Genomic DNA, 25,219 nt, shown 5'->3' with positions numbered 1-25,219 from the left:
TACCCGTGTTTCGGACATATATCGAGTAAACGCTGTATTAGTAATAACGTGACTTTATTAATATAACTAACGACGTACTCTTCAGCTACGACCGGACACGACTGGTGACTTCTTCCGCTCGTTGCTACACATTTTTCATTTTTTTTTTTTTTCGTGCACGCCAATACAACGCCGATCGTGGGTTGCTTCAACCGTGGCCTAATCTGAAACTATGTACTCTGCGTGCCTCACAAGAAGTCCTCTGTCAAGAATTTGACAGGAATGGGACTTTAAGCTGCCCCATTGGGTCATTCCCCGGGAACTTTCGGTTCTGGCTGAATTATTGGCTAAAATGTGTGACGTCAAGCCTAAAACCATTGGGTGCGAGCGAGAACTCCTCCTGCCCCTGTGCTGTCTGTCCCTCATGTTTTAGCTTCATGTATGATGTTGAAAGTAGGTACTGCACATCACTGCATTCTAGTATTTTGCAGATTCTAACCAAATATGCTATGCTCGCTGTACAGACGTAAAACTTCATTTGCAAATCTAGATGAATAATTCCGTTTACCATTACTGGCGTGCACGGCATTCGAAGTGTTAATCCTGCAGCGCATCGAGATCTCTTTCCCGTGTGTACTCTGCATGCCTCACAAAAAAAGTCCTCTAACAGGAATGCGGCTGTAAGCCGTCCGATTGGGTCATTCCACAAGAATTTCCGGTTCTGGCTAAATTATTGGCTAAAATGTATCACATCAAATCCTAAAACTATTGGGTGAGAGCGAAGACCCCTCTTGCCATTGTGCCGTCTCGAGGGACTTCTTGTGAGCCAGGGACGGTGCTTATACCTCGTTTGCGCGGCGTATCCTTCATGTATGATGTTGAAAGTAGGTACTGTAACCACTGCGTTGACGTATTTTGTAGATTCTAACCAAATATGCTATACCCACTATACAGACCAAGCCGAAGCCGTCCGATTGGGTCATTCCCCAGGATCTGTCGGTTCTAGCTGCATTATTGGCTAAAATGTGTGACGTGAAAGCCAAACGCCATTGGGTGCGAGCGAGGGGTCCTCGCTGCTGTGCCATCTCGAGGGACTTGTTTCAAACGTACGTACTGTCTCACAAGATAAATGCGCGAGAGAACGCCACCGGCGAATCAAACTGCCGCGTCGCGTCGGAGCTCCGAGGGCCAAACGCCCCCTGGAAAGAGGGCACGCGCGTCGCGATTGCCGTGTTTCTCAGCCGAGAGAGGATCGCAAAAGCGTTTCGTATCCGGGATCCGTTCTCCCGACGGTAATTCTCGGTCCTTGGAAATTACTGGCATTACATTGCTGGCGGCCTGTACGGCTCGGCTTCGTCGGCTTGGTCCCCCGTTTTTCCGCGGTTCGCGCGCAAGCAAAACCACACACTCGACGTTTCTCGCGACTTCGGCCGCTGCGAGCGCGAGCGGGAGCGCGGTCTCTTTTGCTTTCCACGAGTCAACGTCCTCCGTTTTCACACGGCGAGGAACGTGGATCTACGGAGAGATCTACGGAGCGGCCGCAGAAAGAAAACCGGTTGCAATTTGCCTGGCCATTTTCGCAAAATCATTTCGCCAATTGCTGTACTCTCCGTTGGTCGACTTCAAGTACTTCAAGTACGGGCCGGCTCCGGAAAATGATCGGGAATAGCACGGATTTATAGACGGTTGGCGTACGAACAGATTTTTCACTTCCGTCGGAGTTCATTTTGTCAACTTTCTAGCTCGCATTTCATCTACCGTGCTTGTAACGAAAAACAACGTCGTACTTTCATTGTGGAGGAACCCGTTTATGTAATATCCAGGTTTACACGGGGAAACTTTCAACAAGTTAAACAACAAATAGAAACTCATTCTCTTTACATGGAGCCCGAACGTACTCCGAACGGCGTCTGGCCGATATTTCTCCGAGAATATCATTGATTTGTCATTACGGTGAATTAAAAGTGAAAGCGTTCGCAGTATCCCGGCAAACGGATCCGTTCCACGGGGAACGAGGAAACCCGAAGGGAAGCTTCCATGATTTTCCACTCGGTGGAACCGGCGCAACTTTCGTTTATACTTCCATTTACCTTCCGCGATGCGCATCAACTTTTTTTCCATAAATTTTCATCGCATTCGACACGATTTCTAGAGCGCTTAAGAGGTTTATTATATTGGGGGAGCACGGTCGGACGGTCTCGCCAACTATTACCGGGCACGATCATTTCAACGATTCGAGCACGCGAAACGGTCTCTCGGAAATTTCGTCCTACGTTCGAGGAACGTGGGGGAAGGTCGGTCGAACGATAGGAGAACGCGATAGCGAAAGAATACGGTATCGGTTGGATTTCCTCGACGTCCTCGCGAGGCGAGGGGAAGAGCTCACTCGATTCGACTCGACTCGACTCGGCGGCCATTGTCCCCGATCGAGCTCGATCAGAGATAGTCAGGTATGTGACTCGAGGGGAAAAAGGAAACGACCGTCCAGCTGGAACTCGGGCGCACTCGTGCAAGGCGATTCACAACAAAGAATAAAGAAACGTAGACTGTTGCACCTGTTGCCGCGCCGGATGCTACCCAATTTCGAGAAACACGGGCGTACAGTGACAAAATTCTCGGGTCACGCGATTCTCCTTCCTCCTTCCTCCTTCCACGAGATCGTTGGATCGATCGATCGGAACTCCGATTTTCTAACAGTTGTAATTTGCTCAAATTATTCGCTGCCAAGCATCGATCCCATGCGCTGCGATTTACTGTTATCCACATTGGACACAAATGAGTGATTCATTTACCATAAGGAAGTATAAAAAAATATACAGGGTGTCTCACCCGATTTTGACATCTTGATTTCTTCGCTGTTGTTAGTCCTACCAAAAAGCGGTGCATAAGAGTGGAGCATAATTTGGTGTTGTTAGTTTACTCGTGGATGAACGCGTTAAGGTCATATGAAGGTCAACTTCGTTTTTTAAAATAGAATTAAATACTTTTTAATACACCAATCGACGCAACTGGACATTCTTTATAAAAAAGTATGAATCTATTTATGTTGAAAAATAATTCTAAGATGTCATTACTGTCGTACAGGAGCATGTGTCGCTACATATTCGTCAAACAATGTGGACGCAACAAAATGGATGTCCTGCACATTATGCTTTAGTTGCAAGAAACGCATTAAATCGAGTATTTCCAAATCGTTGGATTGGGAGAGGAGGTCCGATTCATTTTTCACTACGATCATCCGATTTTACGGCCCTCGATTTTTTTGTGGGGCCATTTGAAAAATAAAGTTTATGCTGAAGCTCCGACTACAGTGGCTGATACGAAGCAAAGAATTGTTGCTGAATGTTGCAAAATATCAACCGATACATTAAAAAGTGTAGGACAATCTTTACTCCATCGACTTCAAAAATGCCTTGATACAAATGGTCGTTATGTTGAAGTTATGTCTTAGTGCGACAGTAATCTTCTCGTGGAATTATTTAAATCGAAATATCTCCTAAACTACTAATTCTTCAATATAGGTAGGTTAGCACTTTTTTTATAAAGAATGTCCAACTGAATCGATTGATGCATTAAAAAGTATATAATTCCATTTTAAAAAATGAAGTTGACCTTCATATGACCTTAACGCGTTCACCCACGAATAAACTAATAACACCAAATTATGCCCCACTTGGCACCATTCAATTCTTATCTGAAACATTTTTCGGTAGGACGAACAGCACCGAAGAAATCAAGATGTCAAAATCGGGTGAGACACCCTGTATACAAAATAGATTCTCCCAGAAACAGTTAATCACTGAACTGTCACTATGTTCGTGTTAATTTGTGTAGTATCTATCTGACATTAGAAAACAAGACATGCTATGGTCGTCTCTTTAATTTTACAGTACGAGACAGTTGGGATTTTAAAGTCCAAATATGAGTCTAGTATACAGGGTGTTCCAAAAAATATTGTACTTCCTTGAAGAAGATAATTCCCGGGGTCACTTGAAGTAACTTTTTCCTTTGTGAAAATATTCTCCGCCACTTAGTTCAGGAGTTATTAACGAAAAACACGGACCAATCAGAGCGCGGTTACAGCGGACGGACTCCGGCTCGGCCAATGCCAACGCCACGCTCAGCAGGACCTGTCGTCAAGCCGGCATCCATCTGCTATAGCCGCGCTCCGATTGGCCCGTGTTATTCGTTAATAACTCGTTAACGAAACTGCGCAGAACATTTTCGCAAAGGAAAAAGTTGCTTCAAATAATTTCAGGAATCTCCCCTTTCAAGGAAGTACAACATTTTTGGGACACTCTGTAGAAGGAAAAGAGAAATGATAGCGCAAGGTTTTCTGCGCCAGTGAGGGCTAGAAAAATCGAATTCTCTCTGCTCGTTGGAATTTTACCGACCCGAGACTTCCGGGTGAACGCCGACGTCCTTCTACTGTAGAAATGGTTTTCAGCGCGACTGTGGTCGCCGCTATTAGTTTGTACACCATATGTAGATACACTGGCCCCTGATAAGATTGTCTTCAAGGCTGAGAACCTTCTCCGAAGACACGGCAAAGTCCTTGGAGGATATTGCTGGGTAGGTTATAATTCCTGGTAGATTATACTTTCTGCTAATGACCGGTTGCGGGTCTAACACGAACACCGCCATTCGTGTTCGTATTCTTCGTCGACTGCGCTCACGAGAACTAACTGGACGATTCCAACAATGTAGCCGTAGACAAAGTTGCTTTTGTTCGTCAAATATCGACTCAGTGTCCAACAAACAGAAAAAAAAATTATTTAAAATGCAAAACTGATCGCTCTTAAACGGATGCTACGAAAAAATGGCACACGGTTACAGTGATTCAAAGAAAAGCGAATATCTAGACAGCGGATTTTTATGCATTCGTGAGAAAAATCGGTGGGTGTGTTTGAAAACAATAAAAACATTAGCAGAATTTAAAAATACCGTACAACCTATTAACCCTTTGCACTCGGCGCTATTTTAATTCTAAAACTAAATTTTTCTTCCGTCTTAGAATATTTTCATTTTATTCATAGGAAACTGATCCGATTTCCACATATAACATTTAAACATTTAGTAATCTATTAAATACAAATTTTGCAATGTCACTAATATTTTCTAATATTTTCTGTAATTTCTTTGAAATAATGCCACAATAATTTTTAGTGGCGCATCAGAGTCACCACTCGAGTGCAAAGGGTTACACATATTAACCCATTTGCATCATAAGGAAATATAGTGACCGACGAAGTTGAGCATATGCATACGGCTCCGGTGATAGTGACCAGGAAAATCAAGCATATATATACGCTAATGATGCAAATGGGTTAAGAAAGAAAATAAATGTCTATTTCACTCCAGCTTGTTGCTACACAGGTAGAATAAATTTTTACTTTGCATAAATGTTCGCCGTACGGTAATATCAGCAAGTCGAGAAAGCCTATTTTCCCGAAAGCACCTTGCAGCCCGGTAGAGCGCACAGCGTCCGAGCGATGTGAGTTGCGAATTAGTAGAAATCGGATATATCGTATTACAGGTGTCGTCAAAAGGGAAAAGTAAGACATTGTTATCGTTAACGAGGATTACGGGACGCATTGGAGAGCAGGAAGCACGGAATCCCATCGTCGTGAATCAACGAGAGACGGCGTCCATGGCGCCGGATAATCTCGATGACAAAGCTGGAGGTAATGGACGACCTTTCGAGGGCGCGATGCTCCGCCCCCACCGGACAATTCGAGAAACAATGGCAGCCGGGGAAACGCAGAGGCAGTGGGCACTGTGGCAGTAGCACCCGTGGCAGCGGGACGCGGCCTCGGATTGACAGCGCTACGCGTTCTCGCACTCCGTTGAATGAAACGTCGTCGATCGTTTGGATCGTTCGACGCCCAGAAACATAACAAACGCAATGGCAACAATAGGCGTATGTTCCCGGTGAATAGCACCGAACGGTGGTCGAACGATCCTCGACGAGAGCCATCAACCGTGACTCGAGCGCTGCGCCGCTCGACTCGATTACACCGGAAATAAACTTTACGGAATTCATTTACGAGCACAATCACCCAAAATCAACAGTCTCGCGGATCAAATGACATAGCTGTGATAAATACACAAGGTTGTTCCCTACGAAAGAATAGGACTTACCCTATTGGGTCTCTTAGGACCCAATTACTGTGGGGGTATCAATCAGTGTGCCTATATTATTCATACTCATTTTTAAAGCATAATGAATATTTAAAAAGAGATATATAACATATTAACCCTCTGCACTCGAAGCTATTGATACAGAAGATTTTTTTTCCGCTTTAGAATATGTCCATTCTATATAATTTTCTTCATTTTGTGCATATGAGGTAATGTTGAAAAGAGTCGCCATTCGAGTGCAACGGGTTAACTGGTTTTCATGTCAAAAATTGTAAATTCTCTTTTTTAATATCCAGTATGCTTCAAAAATAAACCTATTACCCCTTACCCTATTTCTATCGAACTGCAACATAAAATTTCGTTCCGTTGGAATAATCCGGATAAATAATTTCGAACACGGTGTTGCGGTAAAACAATGTGTCGTCGATAGAAAGCTCGATTCACCAGCGTGAATCAAGACTTCTTTCCCACACTGTCTGTGGTGTTTGTGTGTGTGTGTGTGTGAATCATTTCGCGTGGACGTTGCCCCGATCGCGCATCGACGCGAGTACGTGTATTGGTATCGGGGACGTAGACAAACTGTGAATTTAACAAGCCTATTTTGTCCAGCGTTTCTCCGTAAATAGGTACATGTTTATCTACGTTTACGCTAAGCGTATATGTATATACATTGTACAGGTCGCGTAACAATGATTTCAAAAAACCGCGCGATTTCGCGTTCCTGGTTTCTACTACGACGCCGGACAGGAAATTACGGAAGAACCTAATTTCCAATTACTCGAGCATCGTTCCGGTCCGTTTTCCAAGGCTCTAGAGACGTCTTGTATCCCTTGTATACATGGTGGGATTCGATCGACTCGACGAGGTTACGCTTCTCGACAGTTTTCTCGATTTTCGCTCGACAAACGAGAGAGCAACAAGCGCATATCGGTGAATGTTTAAACGAACTGTAAACCGTTCACCTGCTCGTTATTGGTGGACGGATAACGGCGATTCGGTCGGCACTCGCGAGCAATCGAACAAGGTGCATTTTCGCGAGCGAGATTCGACAGGACTTACCTTGTTCTGCAGGACATCGACGAGCACGTAAACCAACAGCGTAATCTCCTCCTCGTCGGAGCCGAGAGCGTTACCCTGAAGACCGGCGGTGGCCACGTAAAGGGCGACCAGGTGGGTCGGCCCCCTCGCGCCCGTGGTCTGCATCTTCACCGGCCGAGTTTCGGTTTCCGTCGTTCCTCCGTGTCAACACTGAATATTCCCCACTGTACGGCGCAGCAACGCGACACCAGAGAACCTGAACGTATATTTCAACGCCTACCGGAGACAAAGATTTTCCAAACACTTTTCACGCGATACGAACGGGGAACGGGGGATCGGGGAACGGGCACGGGGGACGAACGTGCAACCGTGTCCTGGATACGTGTGTGTTCCACCGTGTGCTCGCACTCTTTAACATTCACTGACTCGCCTGATCCTGTCGGAGGTGGTGCGCGGCATGTCGGTTACCTGCGCTGCGGTATCCTGCCTCCGTCAGGTTCTGATAGCGTGGTTCCCTGTTTTGGAGGTTATGGGCCGGCGTACCGATTCCGATGTGTTATCGACGATACCGACGATACCGATGATACCGGTATTGGGAGCGCGCGCGTCCAACAAGAAGCACGGTCTATGCACGCCACGTTTACGCAGGTGTCGCACGACTAGTCCGCGAACGGCCAGCACCAGCACCAGCACCCGCGAGGCGAATCGTTTCTGCGCGGATCGGACTGTCTTCTGTAGACGGCGCGCCGTCGCGAGTCGCTTCGGTTTCGTGCAACACTGGCCCCAACAACCGGCCGACCGTTGCGCGCACACGTCGTCGTCCGTCCTCGTCGTCGTCGTCGTCGTCGTTGTTGCCTCACCTGGCAACTGCGCATCGAACCCGGCCCCTCGTTGGTTAGAGCGACCCCTCTCTACCAAGGTGTCGCTCTTACCCCCCACTCTACCTGTCTATCTCCCTCTCTCTCTCTCTCCCTCTCTCTCTCTGGCCACGGTGAACTCGAGCTTCTGGCCCGTCGCGTCAGGCGTCGGTGCGACAGAGAACGACCGCGTTAGATTAGGAACGAGCTCGATCAGGATAAAGACAGAGTCGACGGGAGAAAAAAACGCGGAAACTCCGACGATAACGGCACGGGGACACGGGTACGGGTACGGGCACGGTTTTAAATTCGAGAAACTTCTCTGCGATCCACCGGATTTGACACCGATAGACGGGAACGCGAATGTCGTCCTCCTCGTTGTCAATTTCGGTGAAAACGTAACGCGCAGAGCCAGGTCGACGGAGCCGAAGGGAAAGGTAAGACGGACTCGTAGCCGGAGCCGGGGCAGAGCGGAGCAGAGCGGAGCGGAGCGGCGACGCACTGGCCAGGTGCGCAGACATTCCACTCGCCTTGGTTGCTTGCTTCCTTGCTTGCGGTACGCTCACCCCGCTACCCGACCATTATTTTCCACTCGGAGCGCCACGTTTTACCTGTTCATGGCGGACCCTTCGTGCATCTCGATATCGTACCGCCCGTAGATCGTCGAAATCCCGAGGAGGAAACGTGTTTCGAGCGACAGAGGACGCGTCGCGTCGAGCGCTCTTTCGAACGAGACCCCTCCCCCGAAACGATGCCTGTTCCAATGACCCGATCCGTTTCGCATGGAACGTCCCGGGAACCGTTAGAAATCAGGTGCGTGCTTTTGTCTGGGAAATTCTCGGCCGAAGCAGCCATTGAACGAACGGAACGTCGCCGTCGGGTAATCCCGGGAACGGTTGGATTTTGGCAGCATGTCTTATCACGGCGCAGCCTCCCTTATCTGAATTATGCGATTAGGGGACGCACCGAACTCTCCTATTGCCGATCAGTCGAGTGATCCATTACGGTCGGACGATCGTGGAACGCGTGTTTTTACGTTGTTGACTTTTTCTCTCTGACTCGGTCCGCAGCGAGCAGCCGCTCCGAGCTACCAATCGCTCCACGACGCTGCGCTCCACGACGGAAAGATCGCGTCGTCGACGACGACGACGACGACGTTAGAACAAACTGTCAACCGTGCGCAAACAACCGCTCGATACGATTGCACGAATGTAAACATCGATGGCTAGATATCGTGCAACGATAAGAACGGTACACCGTATTTCATATTGGCAAGAATCGTCGCATAGATTACGAGTGCGCGACCGCCGCGCCATTTCTAAGGCGACGCGAACGAGTCTGTTTGTGGTTCGCGCAATCTCTGATGTCCACCTGTTACGATAACGCTGATAACTCGATCGCTAGCCACGGCAACGTCTCTTCGTCGCCGAACGGCCCCTTTCGATCCGAAATGGGACACGATCCGAAGAGCGGATGGCTGCTCGCGGAGCACTTCCGGTTCGGAGAATCGAACGGGGCGATCACGTTTGCGCCCGCGAGAAAGAACATTTTCGATCAATCCATTTACATTGCGAACGCCATTTTCTGTCGCCTGTCGATCGTCGATGTCGATCGATCGTCGCAGAAGCAGCCTGTACAAGGGGCCGGCCACGGTTAGGCGCGCTCGCTTGCGGCCGAAGGAAAGGCCGAAGGAAAATGGCGACCACCTCGCGCGCTCCCTTCGAACACAAAGAGGCTCTCTAACAAGTTGTAAGAGATCACAGGTTGTTCTTACCGTCGCCTGTGCCCCCGTTTCGGTGCTCCCTCCATAACGCGATCACGGCCTTGATAGCGTGCGTGCACGAGCATGTCTTGTTTCGCTGTTACGTTACTTTTCTCTCTCTCTCTCTCTCTCTCTCTCTCTCTCTCTGCTCCCCTTCCCCACCCTCTTGCCAACCGATCAGCTTTTGGAAAATGCTTCCTGCGCTCGAGCTGCGCGCGGACCAGCACGATCGACAGGAAACCGCTCCCGATCGCGTTTTACAATTTCCCAGCCGACCGAAGCGATTTAATTGAGCCGCTTTAGCTTTCAGAAGTACCCGTTCGATCGATCCTCCAGTTTGTTTTTCATCTGGCCGCAGGCTGCTCGCGCGCGCGGTTGCATTCACCGCGGGGCAAAACGACTCGTTCGAGGAGAGCCGAGGATCGGAAGCTCCGGGAGTTGTTGCCCTCGGATCACGGGATCCAGCGATTCGAGGATGGCGGCTCCTCGACGAGCACCAGGTAAAAGCGACAGTCTTCTGAATCGCTTCTAAAAGCGATAGTTCTAAGAAGAACGCGGAAATTTGACGAACACCGATTTTCAGAGCTCCGAGCGCGGAAGCGTGCGAAACGATGGGTTTTTGGGTGATTTCGAAGTATGTAACAGAAAGTATATACAGTGTGTGTGTATGTATATTGTACGTATGCCGATGGCCGGCCGGGCCTGGGTTAGGTAGCGCGCGTTTCATGGTTTCCAGGCGGCTTAGGAAGGAGAGCGAAGGAAAGCCGACGAGCAACAGGCAACAGGTTGCCACGATCGTCGTGAAAGTGGGGGGAAAGAACGAGGAGAGAACCCTCGAGCGGGACAGAGAGAAGCTGAAAACGGGCAACCAAGTGGGAAAGCGACCGTCGCGTCGGGATTTCGTTGGAATATCCGTGAAGCGAAATGCTTAGCGGTACGCAAGAGCCGACGACGCGACGCGACGCGCGACGGTGTCGCGACAGGGGGACCGGATTGGTCGGTCACCTGTTGCCTGCCAACCGTGATTGGTCGGCCTCGACGCCGCGTAACGATTGCCCGAGGAGGACAAGTGTATCATCTGCTGGTCTACGATGGACCAACCTCGAGAATGGGCATCTTAAGGATGCTGATTTCGCCTTCCGACTATCGCGAAAACACATACCCGTACACACGCGTATACGCAAAAATGTTTGAGCGCGCGCGTGCGCTAAATTATTTGTCCTTCCAACGCGATCGTGTCAACCACTCGATTATGAAATAGGTGTTTACCGTTTTTGTAAGCTGGCCATTCCGCGTTATAATTGCCCGTACCCCGGGAACGTTGACGTCGACTTTCGCGATCCGAATATCGTCTACTCGTACGAGAACGTTTAGCTCCGAGGCCTGCTTCGCTTATTCTATGGAAACGATGTACCTATATTTCGTTAAACGCGGTGTACTCGGTTCGTTAAGAACGCGCACGCTTCCAGAAAAACGTGTAATCGAGATTATCGACGCGCGGGGAACGCTACTCTTACTTTCACATTCCTTCTAGAGGACCACGCGTGGGCTCGTTGCCGCTCGGATATTATTTTGCTCCAAAGTTTCCGGTTACGGCTCGATCAAAATAGAGAGATGCACGATCGCGTTCGCCTCTCGTTTCGCGGGCAGATAAACGGGAGAACGGGCGAGCACAAGCGCGCCTATTGCGAAATTAGGTGACCGAGGGCCATTCTGAAAGCGTTCTCGACGAACCGAGCAATGCCTGCAGGAACGTTGGGAAAAGGAATTCGAAAAGGGCAGGGCCCGCGTCCGAAAGCCTCGACAGCGAGAACCGTACGATTCCGCACGATTCCGGGCCGCGTGAAAGCCGCGAATCTCTCATCCTGGAACAGGTGTAGCCGATCGAGAGAACGGCCGGGACCAAAGTCTTCGTCGCGAGAGCAAAGTCTGCATCGTCGACGGTGTAAGGCGTAAGGAAAGCCGGTTTACGATGTCGGACTCTGAACCTTCCGTGTCATATTGATTCTGTAGGAGCGAGAGTCGCGTTGCCGCAAAGCAGACACGAGTCTCGAGTACCGCGTGCGCGCGCGCGTGCACGCATGCATAATGCCTGACTTTTTTTATACAGATCCTCGTTCCCTTTTTTAATACTCGCAGAAACGAGGAATAATTTACCTGCCCGGGACCCGGAATCCGCGAAAATATTCAGCTGAAAACGCTCCTCGATTTTCAGGTAGAACCAACATGGCGGTTCGAGTCGCGAAACGTACAGCACCGTCAAACGTTCCAACGACTGTTATCGCGCAACCGATCTGGCCAAGTTAATAACAAGTAATGGTTGCCATTCGACGGGAAAGACACGCGAGATAAGGTGAAGGTAAAGCGATGAGCGCGAAACAAAAAAGTGGATGTTAAGGGCCCGGGATAGTCACGTGACTTTTTCAGAGTCAGCAGGTCGGTAACTGCTGTACAATTTCCATTAACAGCCTTCGGACCAGAGTTGTGCAGAATTACAACTGAATTACTCCAGGAATTATAATTACAAAGTAATTGAATTACATTGTAATTAAATCATAATGTAATTTATAATTCAGATCTTCATTCAATTATATTACAATGTAATTCGTCATTGCAATTGGAGTACAATTACAAAATACTTTGCAATTAAACTACATGAATTACGAATTACGATGTAATTAAATTAAAATTTAAAATTCAAGAATAATAAAGTAATAGGTAAGAAGAGGTTGAAAAATCCATGTGAAGGTTACAAACAGAAGGAATTTATTATTTATTTTATAATATCTGAACAGAAATAACTTCACCGTTACAATTATTTTAAATTTCAAACATAAATATAAAAAGCAGAAAAAGGAAACATGTCTCTACTTTACCTAGGTTACAATATATGTTAAAGGAAAGAATAACGACGATCATCTAATGAGACTCATTAAACAAACATTAATATTATATGTGAGTAAAATGAAATACATTATCTAATAACAAAAAACTGAAAAAAGGAACACTTTTAGCTCACTCCTAACCAATTATAGAATCACTTTGACGTATTACGAACAAGGATGAGGAAATTCTTCAAAGTTTTGGGCTATACATAATTTGGAGAGCTGTATTTTAATTATATTGTCTTTCAATTACACATCTCATTAAAATAATTAGTAATTGAATTAATTGAAAGATTTGAATTATGTAATTCAGTTACGATTGCAATTGAATTACAACGTAACTGAATTAGCACAACTCTGCTTCAAACATAGACTTGAGATCCGTCTTGGTCTTGATGCGACGGGTCCTAAGTCTGTGACTAAACTTGTCACATTTTTTGCTCGGTATTATCGATATTATAAATTCTGACGCCAGAAACGTGCTTCAAGTTTTTCGCTTTATTTCGCAGAGAATCAAAACAACGTGTAGCTCAATTTGTAGCTGGAGATATTTTCTAGCGCGCGCTACTCTCGATTTCATCCAGAAAACTCATCCAATGCCACAAAAATTGCTTGGATTCCATAGCATGCGCATCGTCAATGTTTGGCCAACTTCTATCGCTTATATTACCAAATATCTGCATAATCTCGTCAGCTGACGACCAGCGCGGGCTAGATTGAACCTTCCTCTTTCGAATGAGCCCTTTCCCAGCGAAGAATATTCTCATATAAGGACGAAAAGTTGAGGCACGTAAAACTATTTTTCGCCTATTTTCGTCGGTAACATGGTCGCTCTACCTTATCGCGAATCTACGAAGTCTTAAACCGTAGTAATATTGAACACAAGAGGAGGAGGAGGAGGAGGAGGTGAAGAAGAGAGTACACTCGGTTTGGTGTTTGTCTACGGCTACGAGAAACGACGAAAGAAGGAAGACCGCTACACGGGACGGCCGTAACGTTTCGAAATGGGTAGAGAGAACGTGTGCGTTTTCTGGGTTCGCCGGAAAGACCATCGTGCATAATCAACGCTCGGAATACCAAACAGCCGATTTGGCTGACGATGCAAGGTCGCCTGCGAACATCGTCCACGAAACACACGAACGTTCTACGAAGACGGACAATTAACCCTTTGCCACTCGACTGCCCTCTCAAAGGGGCCTGTAAATCGGAGGTCCCTTTCGGGAGGACCGCGAGAAAATTGATGGCGCCACTTACAAAATGAAAATCCGTTTTCCAAATCCCGTTCAAACGGAATGCCTAATTGTTTTCGTAAATAAATGCGTTCGAGTTCGACGCGAACAGTTAATAGAGATCCTTGGTACTTTCACGAGTCTTTCCAGCTATCTCTCTATCCATCTACTAGTTGCTCAAGACTTCCGGCGGCAGTGCCCTTCTGGACAATGGTTTCTCGAGTCAGAGACGCCCGCGATCGACGAACGTTTTATTTTTCGGGAAGGGAACGCGGACGTTTTCTCTAGTGCGAGGGCGAGGGCGAGGACGAGAGGACGGAACGGGCCAAAGGGCCAAAGGGGGAAGGGGCAGAAAAGGGAGAAGTTCCTCGAGGTAGAAACACCTGTCGGACATCTGGTTCTCAAGGAACCCCGAAGCCGTCGCGAATCACGATCTAGCACGGCGAACAATAAGGCATAGGATGATCATTCTAGAACTGAATCGATTCAGCATGCAAAAAAAACTATTTGAACAGAGGAGAGATATCGTGTGCATAAACGTAATCGTGGATACATTTACGTCACGTTGCTGCATAACTTGACCCACTGGCGATCGTAAGCATGCAATTATAATATCTATTACAGGCACGTACGTATCCGCATCGTCGAAGCGGGCTAATCGCTTCTTTTTCCCTAGTGACAACTGATCGTTGGAACATTATAATAGAACAAATTTATTTGTCACAATGCGTATCTCTGTGAATACTAAATACGTACGAACGCCTAGGAACAAGGAAACTGGAAGGAAACGAAATCACGGTTTCGAGAGGGGAACGTTAGATTCTCCTGAATCGTCTGGAAATATTTCGACGTTATAACGCCGCTCGAGTTCGCGATGAACGATCCGTTTCGGATGCTCTTTCACGATAGAAGGAAGGGGAGCGGATTCACCGTTGCGCAGAACTTTCTCTCGAACGAGGATTATGCTCGCGGTGCCTTGTGCCTTTCGTGCGCGTAGCCGTGTGCTACGTAACTTTCAAACCGTCGCAAATCACGCTGTTTCTTCCGCGAACGACTTCCATCGGGTATATTGAAATCGTCGAACTTGGACGAAACTGGAAATCAGAACGGAAACGTATCGCATCGATACGTTGCGTAACATTTCCACTTGATCACCGTTTGTACGATGAGAATTCGTTTAGGACGTGACGACTCGCGAGACTCCGACTGAATAAGTAGCTAAAGGTGCGTGTACCGATTTACAGCGCGCGATCGTTTTCACGCGACCGTATACCGAATTTCCAGCGGCGGTGGTTTTCCATCGATGGAACAAGTGCGAAACTTCGGTTTCGTTCATGCGGAAAAAAAGAAGGAAGCCGACGTCGAAGGAAGAGCAGATAGAGGAAGAAACACGGGAGAAGGAAGACGAGAGAGAAGACAGCAGGCTGGTCGCTGACCCGCTCGGAACGTTGACTCCATGTAGTCAGTCCCCTCTTTATATTTCCTTCCATCCCGCTTGCACCATCTCCGCCGTGTACCTTCGATTACAGCCACCAGTTACCTTACCTTACTTTACCTCGCGTTACTTTACCACGTCCGCCTTTCTTTCGCCCGGCCGATCGCGCGACCATTATATTCCGGACTTAGCATCTCTCTGGGATATCTGTCCGTTGCTTTCCCGTTCCTCTCTCGCCATCCGCATTCTCGTCGCACGTTTTTCTTCTCGTGACCGACGACGGGCGACGGGTGACGAGCGACGCGACAACACGCGACGCAGACGTTGTCAACGAACGCATCCAGTTCGAGGAGAACCGGAAACGGACTCGACGAAAATCCCGATCGGCGAGGTTTCTACTTTCTTCCCGACGCAATGCAACCAACCTCTATCCTTCGCCCGTTGCAGCGCTGCGTCAAAGGACGGAACACCTGGCAGAATCCACAGAAAAATATCCTGATCTTACGCTATGTACATCACGTATTAGGGGGACCTATAAGTAATCAGTTATTTTGAAATCTAAAACAAACTTTGTAGTAAATTCAAGTTTTTATTTCATAATTTATTTGATCAATGACCGTTTGCCATCTTTACTGCAAATTTTCAGTGTTCTTTCCAGGGTTCGTGAAGCAAAATATAACTCAAGGTGCCTCCTTACATCTTCTACAGAATGTTTTATTTCTTAAAGAATGCTCCAGAGATCTGAAAAGATCAGAGGGAGCAATATCCGGTGAGTACGGGGGGTGCGGTAAAACTTCCCATTGCAATTTTTTGATTTTTTCCTGAGTGAGTTTCGCTGTATGGGGCTGAGCATTGTCAATTTGCAGTATTACACCTTTTCTGTGGACTAAACATGCCCTCTTTTTCATTAGTTCTGAATACAGCCGTTGTAATTGCTGAGAATACAACTCAGCAGTAACTGTTTCTCCAGGTTTCAACAACTCAAAGTGAATTATGCCACGACAGTCCCACCAAATGCACCTTTCAAAGTGATAAGCTAGGTGTAGGGGTTGATATTGCGGTTTGATTTGCAGAAAGCCATTGCTTGGAACGCTTTACGTTATCATAAAGAATCCATTTTTCATCTCCGGTAACGATTCTGCTAAGAAATGGATCTCTACGACGAATATTCTCGTTGGTCTCAGATAATTGATGCGGATCCATATTCCTTGCCTATATGCCTTTCCCATTTCGTGTAGGTGCCTTTGTATAGTTGACCATGTGGACCCAAGGCTTCTCGATAATTCTTGTATACTTAATTTTGGATCAGCTTCCACTAGAGATTTTAGGGTGTCATTATCAAATTCGACTGGTCGTCCACTTCGAGGCCTGTCAGAGAGATCATAATCACCAGCAGCAAACCTTCTGAACCAACGTTGACACTTGTTGACCTTCAATACATCTCCATAAACATCGCAAATTTTCTTTGTTGTTACCGTTGCATTAAATCCCGCATGAAAATGAAAAAGTATGCAATGACGAATATGATCCTCGGAAGGTACGGACGCCGCCATTTTATTATAGAGTTGTGAAAAAAATTATACTTTTTAGAATATTTTGAACACAGTCTGCTTTACCGAAAACTAAAAGAATAGGTGTTTCCTCTTCTACGATCGGTACAGAACTAAAGGCAAAACAAATTCTTTGCAAATAATTGATTACTTATGGGTACCCCTAATAGTATATTATGCAGAAAGAATCGGGAGACTTCTTTTCAGCTCCGGACAAGCAAAGAATCCTGAGTAGGCGTGGTATGGTTGCCCTCGGCTTCCAAGGAGCCGCAACAGTGCACCACAGGGCAATCTGTGCGTAATCTATAGACGGACAAGCACTGCCTGCCGAGAGTTTTCTTTTAATTGCAAGCTCCGTGGAGAAATACTGCTGGCCTACAACAATGGGCAGCGTTAATAACGACCGCGATTTGATAGATTGGCATTAAGCGGCGGAGTCGGCCGGGTATGTACCGTTAGAATCGCAATCGTTCTCACAGCGTCTCTGAGATCCGAACCCTGGTAACGGTACGGGCTCGTTTCTCAGTGAATTTTGCGCTTGGTACCCACCGAAGACCGTCCTCTTTGGTCGTCTAATCATCATTAGCGGAGCTTTGCGGGTAAAAATCGGCAATAGCTTTGCGAAAGCTCGCTTCGCGTCCCCACTACCTGCGAACCCTGGCCATGTGTCTGTTCTTCTCTCTTGTGTCGTATGTCGTATCGTTGTATGATAGTATGGTTCTGGTACGTCCGGCTGCCACCATCGTGGTTGGCCACCACCACCTCCCCGATCACGGCTCCTCCACTCCGCAAACTACCCGACGTGATCTCGGCTCCTCCCGCCGCCATTGCTCAATTATTTCCGTCATTACGACCGCCCTCTTAAGCCACGTATCCACGGGAGTCACTCCCATGCGACACTTGTCCCGAACGCTCCTCGTACCCTTCGAAAAACTCGAAAAAACCGCTTGTTCCTTTTTCGATTCACCACTTGGAACGTAATTCGCTGAATGTACTCGACCTTTCACGGAAGCTGACGATGCATACTAATGCCTTCAGCGGACACGCAGCCTTAAACTTATTCGATCAAGCCATTCGCATCGTTAGCGTATACGCATGTACGAGTATATGTATGAGTACATATACATACGTATGCTATGAACAAGGTTCCATTAATTTTTTGGAATTTTTCTACTTAAATATGTACAGAGTGTCCCAAAAATGTTGCACTTCCTTGAAAGGGGAGATTCCTGAGATTATTTGAAGCAACTTTTTCCTTTGTGAAAATGTTTTCCGCGGTTATGTTAAGGAGTTATTAACGAAAAACACGGACCAATCACAGCGCGGCTACAGCGGACGGATTCCGGCTTGGCCAATGCCAACGTCGCGCTTAATGGGATTTTTCGTTAATAACTCGTAAATCAAGCCGCGGAAAACATTTTCGCAAAGGAAAAAGTTACTTCAAATGACTCCAGTAACCTTTCAATGAAGCGCAACATTTTTGGGGCACCCTGTATATAAGCAATTTGCTATGGATTTGCCACCAAAACTTATCGACAAATTCCGACCAATCTGTTTCCGCATTAGTCACGATATTTGAGTGCAACGTTTGCAGTCGCTTTTGCATGCCAAATCCATACCAAGTCCATGTCAAACCTTGACCTCGTGAAGAGGGCAGGTTCTAACCTTCCTGTAAGAGTAAACATCGGGCAAAATTGGAGTAAACCTTGCTGTAGAAGAGAAACCAAATTTAAACTATTGAAAATACATGAAACTTGAAATTCTGTAATTTAGAAGTTTAAATCAAATTCCGTTTTCCTCCTACAGCAAGATTTACGCTGATTTTGCCAGATATTTACTCTTAGAGCAAGACTTAGTGCGACCGAGCTGCCCTCTTGACGAGGACAAAGTTTGCTATGGATTTGGCATGGAATTGTGCCGGCAAACTTTGTACTCAAATACCGAGCCATCTGAATTTATCGACAAGTTTTGGTGGTAAAGTCATAGCAAATAGTGACCAAATTCTGTTCCAAGCGTGGTCTTGGCATCGAAATGACCGCTTTTTGTTCGCAAAGTACGATCACAAACATTGATGAAAATTTGCTCGAAGCAGGTTTGGTTAACTGGGTAGTACAAAAATGTTGTTGATAAGGGCATTATTTTTCATTCTATTTCTGTGTCAAGAATAGTTATATTATACAATTTTGCTTTGTCTTCAAACGTTTATAGTGTACGCAAATTTTTGCGCTAAACTCGTTCGTATATATTATAAGCTTGCTCGTTCGCTAAAGTAGTTATCCGAAGTATGAATGGTTATTGCTTTTTTATCCTTCACGCAGAGATAATGGTAGAAATTTCGTATAAACATTTTACTCGTATTGTTTTTAGCATATAGGTATGCATACCTATCCGCTTGTCAATGGGATTTTGTTTTCAACTAAATCGAAGCAATTGATATTACTCGTTGAAACGCCCGATGGAAGAGCTTAGATGGTAACATACCGATACACGACAATCGTGAATGCAACGAAAAAACATTAAACATAGAAATAATGTTGCTTATTGCAAGTAGAATGCAATAGTTTTATTTGCGTTTATATACATGAATGTATCTTCCGTATTTTGACTGAGGAAAATGCGAATAAAACACCTCAGACCTGAGCTCATAATTTTCTAAGAATTGGCTTATTTTTGACGAAACATCGTCGAATGTTATTACATGACTAGGAATTGTTGCATTTTGTTGCTCACTGTAACGACGACTAAGCCAACGCGCGGGATTCGCAAAATATGTGTCTGCCTCGTCAACATAGTTGGTGGAATCGTAAAAATTAGGCTCGCAAGTCAATATTTTTGTGGAAACGTTTACATGCAAATGGCTGTACAATGGTGTAGCATGACAGGGTGTTAGAAATAGTATGTCAGTCTCGTTATTGCTATCAGCAATTTCTTCGCGGAGGATGTTCATTACATCCAATGAACCACGTTGGTGTATCGTAGAAAAATAAACACCAGGTACAATGTTGGTAACTATTAATAAAGCTAGAAATACTTTTCTGGCTGTCTTGGCAAATTTAACATTTATACGAAATGTACAGGAAGTACATATGAATATTAACATTGGTAGTAGAGGCAATAAAAATCTGAATTCTTTGTGGGACAGTAAAGAATACACAAAGATTGTCCAACCGATCGTGAATAGCATAACAGTCTGACGATGGAAATACGTTGGATGTTTTGTTATCTGCCAAACGCATAATAAAAACACAATGTAATACAATCCTAGAAGTACCGGTAGACCACAAAAAATGTACCACATTAAATGCTGGGTCCCGTAAAAGTCCCCAATCTTGTACAGAACGTTTACGCGAAAGAACTGCCAAGGAGTAACAACCAAAGTATTGTAGCAGAAACTGTCTAACAGTATTGAACTTGCCCCGCAAATAATACCTATCGTGCAGTATCGACCTATCAACATGAACTTATTTGTCGAACTAACGCATAAATGATAAATGCACAGGGGTAACCATAAGACAGCTGCGGTGGGTCTCATCATACATAGAAACCCTACGATCCATAGAAAGTTCGTGTTCCTAACGTGACTGTCACGCCACGGAAACATAGACAACGCTATCATAGTGAACGCAGTCTCTACGGTATTCATAAGCGTCCTCGTAGCGCAATAATACCAATACCAATTTATACACAAACTGTACATTGTCCATTTGTTTTGTGTCCATTCATAAAACTTGAACTCCCCATAAGCACTGAGGATTGCTTGGATTATTCGAGGCATCGTAGTCAAGACTATTACATAATCTAATGATGCCAGTGCCAATACTCGATAGATGATAGATATCAAAAATGGATATATGTAATTGCGAATGTTTAGAGTCCACTCCCACGTGCGGTATCCGTATCCAAACGCTAAGCGATGAGCCACCTCCAACGACTGCCAATATTCATCAGGTACGTGTGCAGTTTGTACAAGAAAAACGGAACATAACCTCCATAGCAGTAGCAACGATAACGTTTTATATTTCTTAGAGAAATACATTTCTTATATTCGCATTGATGCATAAATCGTTCGATTCGATATCCTTCTTGCTTAATAACAGTCTTTTGTTAACAATTATATTATATGAATTTTTATACAAACGACAATCGGTTCAAAAATATTTTTCATCGAGAGAGCGTGACGATGATTGTCGTTCTTTTCAACATGAATTCGATCGATGAACTACCGATAAGAATAATTATATGCAGCGGATGCACTTCTTATTACACGTTTTCCTATTTCTCTAATTTCATGAAACAGTTTCTTTTTGTTTCAATAGAAATCGCATGTAGACGACAGAATGTACTTATTGTTAGATACGTATACATATACATATACTATATACACATACAGTGGATTCGAGTAATCGATACAGATGGAGCCACGTCGAAACCGCGACCGCAACCATTTTGTGGGATCGATTAGTTGAGAGGTCTGCGTAGCGATATTTCTTTGAACAAGAGAACCAAAGTCGATAGCATCGTAACGAGAGGTGGTCGATAACCGATCGTGCATCGTTCTTTTCGAAACGAGAAATTGAAGTTCGATATCTGTGAAATAATTCGTCAAACGCCGCTTTGAGATATCGGATTCTTCGCGGTAAATTTGTTATACCTCTGCGACTACGAACCGAGCGTTGATATTCGAAAACGCAAGCATGCATCGTTCGAAGCGGTTGCATTTGAAATTATGCAACAAAACTCCACCATTTTGATGAGAAACAAACGCTATGAGGTAGTAAACACAGTCGAAATACCGAAATATCTGTATTTCAAGTATCGGAAAGATAAGACACGCCGGCACGTATGTATTTTGATTGACAATCATGGAAAGTAAATCGATAACGTTACCGAGCAACGGAAAATCTAGCGCGGCGGATGATTCCAAGAGCGAGATGCAAATGGTATTAGCTAAAATGATGGAAGAGAAGCATACTTATACTTACAAGAAATTAGTGGTGCCTATGACGATGAGGAGTATTTATTGGAAATTCTTTGGGTTTCCAGCTACCGACGACGGAGATATCCTCACTAAAGTCAAAATTGTGTGCATATTATGCAAAACTCAAATAGCATACAATCGTAACACCAGTAATTTGCGTATGCACCTACAAAACAAACATGCGCAAGAACTGTTAGAACTGGAAGCTACTAATCCACCGAGAAGACAGGTACTTTCCCAAGAAACAAAAGATCGCAGGGCTCAAAAGAGACTATTAAAGGCAGGTTTAACTTCCACGCAGCATATTTACACTACTAATGCCGATGGTACTGTGCAGATAGACGGAGATATTCAGTTTGTGACAGACCCGAATATAAGTTTATCGAACATTGAGGATGACATTTCCATTGGCCAACCTTTACGTGTTATGATTAAAAGTGGTTCCAATATCGCAAACAACAGTCAAAACGTGGCCTTTCTTATGCCCGAGGAAAACTCTATTAACCAGTCGAGTATCGATGGGAAAACCGTGTCGGACGCTATAGCAGAATTTATTATAATAGACTTACAATTACCAGAAGTGGTGGAAGGTCGAGGCTTTCAGAGGCTAGTCGCAACTTTAAGGTCACCGTGCGAGATTCCAAGTAAAAATAAGCTAGAAGAAGAAATCATACCAAAAATTTACAACACCTTCCGCGAGTCGGTGGCTACCACCTTATCTTGTATTAACAGCGAAGTGGGTTTGACCATCGAAGAGTGGAGATCGAATTCTGACGAACGTTTTGTCACTATCTCTGTTTACTATCAGAATTCTGGCGAACCGGTTTTGGAATGTAAAGTATTGAGTACAATTCATGCGCCTTTGGATTGGGAAGAATCTCAATGGGGCAGTACGATAGACTCTTTGTTGCTCGATTGGGAATTGAAAATCGAGAGGATAACTGCAGTGGTAATAGCTACTTCCAGGGCAGAGCTATTATCCGCGTTGACGAGTCGAGGATTAACGTTAGTTCCTTGTTTACTTTACACATTGCAAGTCTGTGCTCAAGCTTGTTTCGAGAATCCAGACGTTGCTTCTATATTGTCTAAATGTAGAGCAGCTATCGGAGCTATCATAAGTCATCCGGCTGCATCCGCGGCTCTGGCTATGCAAGAGCAATTGCTTGAGGTAAATTTCAAATTATATTATAATTGTTTGGATGGTAAAATTTCCTTTTCTAATACATTGTTGCAGTTGGAAGAGAACACGATGGTCATGGATTATCCATCTGTTTGGACATCTACGTACAACATGCTTGAGCAAATGGTACTGCGTCGTAACATTGTAACATCGATCTTGGAAAGTATGGAAGGAGTTGATCAAGAGATGGTGGATCTATCAAACGAACAGTGGAAAATTGTAGAAGATCTTGTAAATGTTCTAGAGCCGTTTAAAGTTACTATTATGACTCTCAGCGAGGAAAAAATGCCGTTAATATCTTTACTAAAACCATTGCTTTGGCAACTTGTATCTTCTCATTTGAAAGTGAAAGAAACTGATAGCGAGACAGCGAGAACTTTCAAAGAATCGTTGTCCGATATGCTCTGTGATAGATATGCGGATTATAATGTTACTCTTTTACTTCAAATCGCCACTACTCTGGATCCGAGGTTCTTATAAATCTTCATCTACGCATCTTTCTGTTGTTAACGCAACCCTTAGTGTATTTATAAAAATACAATTCAAACTTTATTTTACTTTAGATTCAAACAACTTCCGTATGCCACTGAAGAAGACAAGAACCTAGTCGCGACTCCCATTAAAGAGATGCTGACGAAACTAATACAAGAAGAATCTGGTGATAGTACAAGTATTAAAATCGAAGAAGAGCCACCGAATAAAAAGAGTCGGCTGTCTGGTATGTATAAATCTCTGTCACGAGTCAAATGTCAATCTTATTGTTAGTGCCTCGAAAGATTGGTGGCAATAATGATTTAATTCTATATAGGCATGGAACTTTTGCTTGGGGGCCTATGTTCAACAAAAAGTGGAATGCCTGCAGAAGAGAAGGCAGATCTCGAGCTTGTACAGTATCATTCGGAAGCTACCGCACCACTCGATTGTTGCCCTCTTCAATGGTGGGCGAAAATTTCTGCAAAATGTCCAAATTTAGGGAAATTAGCTTGCAGGTACAACTGTGTGCCTGCATGTTGTGCACCACCTATTAGAATTCCCGCGGAAGTGCAAGTCTTGTATGACACGAGGCGAGCTGCCATACCCTCTCACTTAATAGATAAATTGCTCTTTCTACACGGCAATCATACCGTTTGAGAAGAGCATTGAATTTTGTTTGAACTTATTTCAAAACACCACTTTGTGATACGCGAAGCAATCTTTAAAATGTTGATTATTTTTACACGATTGAAATTTGAAACGAAACTCTGAACAGACTCGAAACATTTTCTCGAAGTTACATTACGTTCAACTAATTTTATTTTCCATATAATCGATCGTAGTAGTGTATCGAGTTCCCGTTCTCGAGTGTCTCTGAAATACATATTTTAGAGAAGAGATGTCTAGGAACGATTTTACAAGAACGCTGCATGGTGTTCATGGTGCTAAGAAAATTAATTTGACTTTACCAAAGTTTAAGATAGAATTTTTCAATTAATTCTCTCTTATTAAGTTTTCGACTACTAGTTCCGGAAAAATGTTAGATATTAGAATTGTTGTACAGAAATTCAAATGAATTAAAAGGGGTATAATAAGATTTAATGAAATAAACGAAAACTCAAAGTAAGTAGTAATAAGAAGAATAGTTTTCTAATTTAGTATTGCATAACGTATCAGAACATCAAAAATGGGTTTCAACTGTCGCGTATTATTACGAAGCATTGAACATCAAATTTCAGTGCACAGAGTATCTACCATGTTGAAATCATTAAAATTGAGATTTCCTATTCGATCTTCGTAATTCTTTACGAAATATATCTGCTGAACAGTAGTTCGTTTCAAATTACAGTTTAAATATAATTGCACAAATAATTATAGACACACTGCAGAAGATACATCAATTTATTAGTACGATAATTGTATATTTAGCAATATCTTCTGTTTAAGAATGATATAAAAGTGAGCATTATAACAAATGAAACTGAAAAACATAGAAAATTACTTTTACTTTCTATTTGTACGTTATTGCACTTTGAAAGTGTTACTAACGTATATTTAAAAATACTAATTAGTATACTTCATTGTTACACCTTCTATATAGTACTCATTCGATGAAGCAATTTTATATGCGTCTTGTTGACCATAATCAAACCTTCCAGCATGGCACAATTCAACCGATTCGCGCCTGACTAGTCTCTCGGTAAGAACAAGC

The 25,219-nt window shown here is 44.6% G+C and overlaps 3 protein-coding genes across 5 annotated transcripts in view; 1 reads left to right on the top strand and 2 right to left on the bottom strand.

Moving 5' to 3' along the window:
* LOC143360641 (RNA-binding protein fusilli-like) overlaps positions 1-7,971 on the bottom strand; it is a 55,150-nt gene extending 47,179 nt beyond the window's left edge. The window contains exon 1 of the mRNA XM_076799679.1: positions 7,180-7,971. Coding sequence (XP_076655794.1) covers positions 7,180-7,323 — 144 coding nt within the window. The 5' untranslated portion in view covers positions 7,324-7,971. The remainder of the gene's footprint in view (positions 1-7,179) is intronic.
* Positions 7,972-19,011: 11,040 nt separating this feature from the next.
* Positions 19,012-21,238, bottom strand: Pig-b (phosphatidylinositol glycan anchor biosynthesis class B). The gene has a single exon (XM_076799825.1). The coding sequence runs from the start codon at positions 20,910-20,912 to the stop codon at positions 19,440-19,442; it is 1,473 nt and encodes a 490-aa protein (XP_076655940.1). The 5' UTR covers positions 20,913-21,238; the 3' UTR covers positions 19,012-19,439.
* Positions 21,239-21,337: 99 nt separating this feature from the next.
* On the top strand, positions 21,338-24,165 carry LOC143360719 (E3 SUMO-protein ligase ZBED1). 3 transcript variants are annotated; one of them, XM_076799823.1, is made up of 5 exons: positions 21,338-22,083; positions 22,192-23,022; positions 23,089-23,504; positions 23,598-23,752; positions 23,843-24,165. In XM_076799823.1, the coding sequence occupies exons 1-5, from the start codon at positions 21,739-21,741 to the stop codon at positions 24,163-24,165; spliced, it is 2,070 nt and encodes a 689-aa protein (XP_076655938.1). In that variant the 5' UTR covers positions 21,338-21,738. The 3 variants fall into 3 exon arrangements, with proteins under 3 accessions (XP_076655938.1, XP_076655939.1, XP_076655937.1); XM_076799824.1 differs by having other exon boundaries at positions 21,339-21,816; positions 21,920-23,022; XM_076799822.1 differs by having other exon boundaries at positions 21,339-23,022.
* Positions 24,166-25,219: the final 1,054 nt, after the last annotated feature.

Source organism: Halictus rubicundus, chromosome 13, assembly GCF_050948215.1.
Source record: "Halictus rubicundus isolate RS-2024b chromosome 13, iyHalRubi1_principal, whole genome shotgun sequence".
Classification (NCBI taxonomy): domain Eukaryota; kingdom Metazoa; phylum Arthropoda; class Insecta; order Hymenoptera; family Halictidae; genus Halictus; species Halictus rubicundus.
Note: the sequence above shows the minus strand (reverse complement) of the source record. Positions and strands in the feature narration are given on the sequence as shown.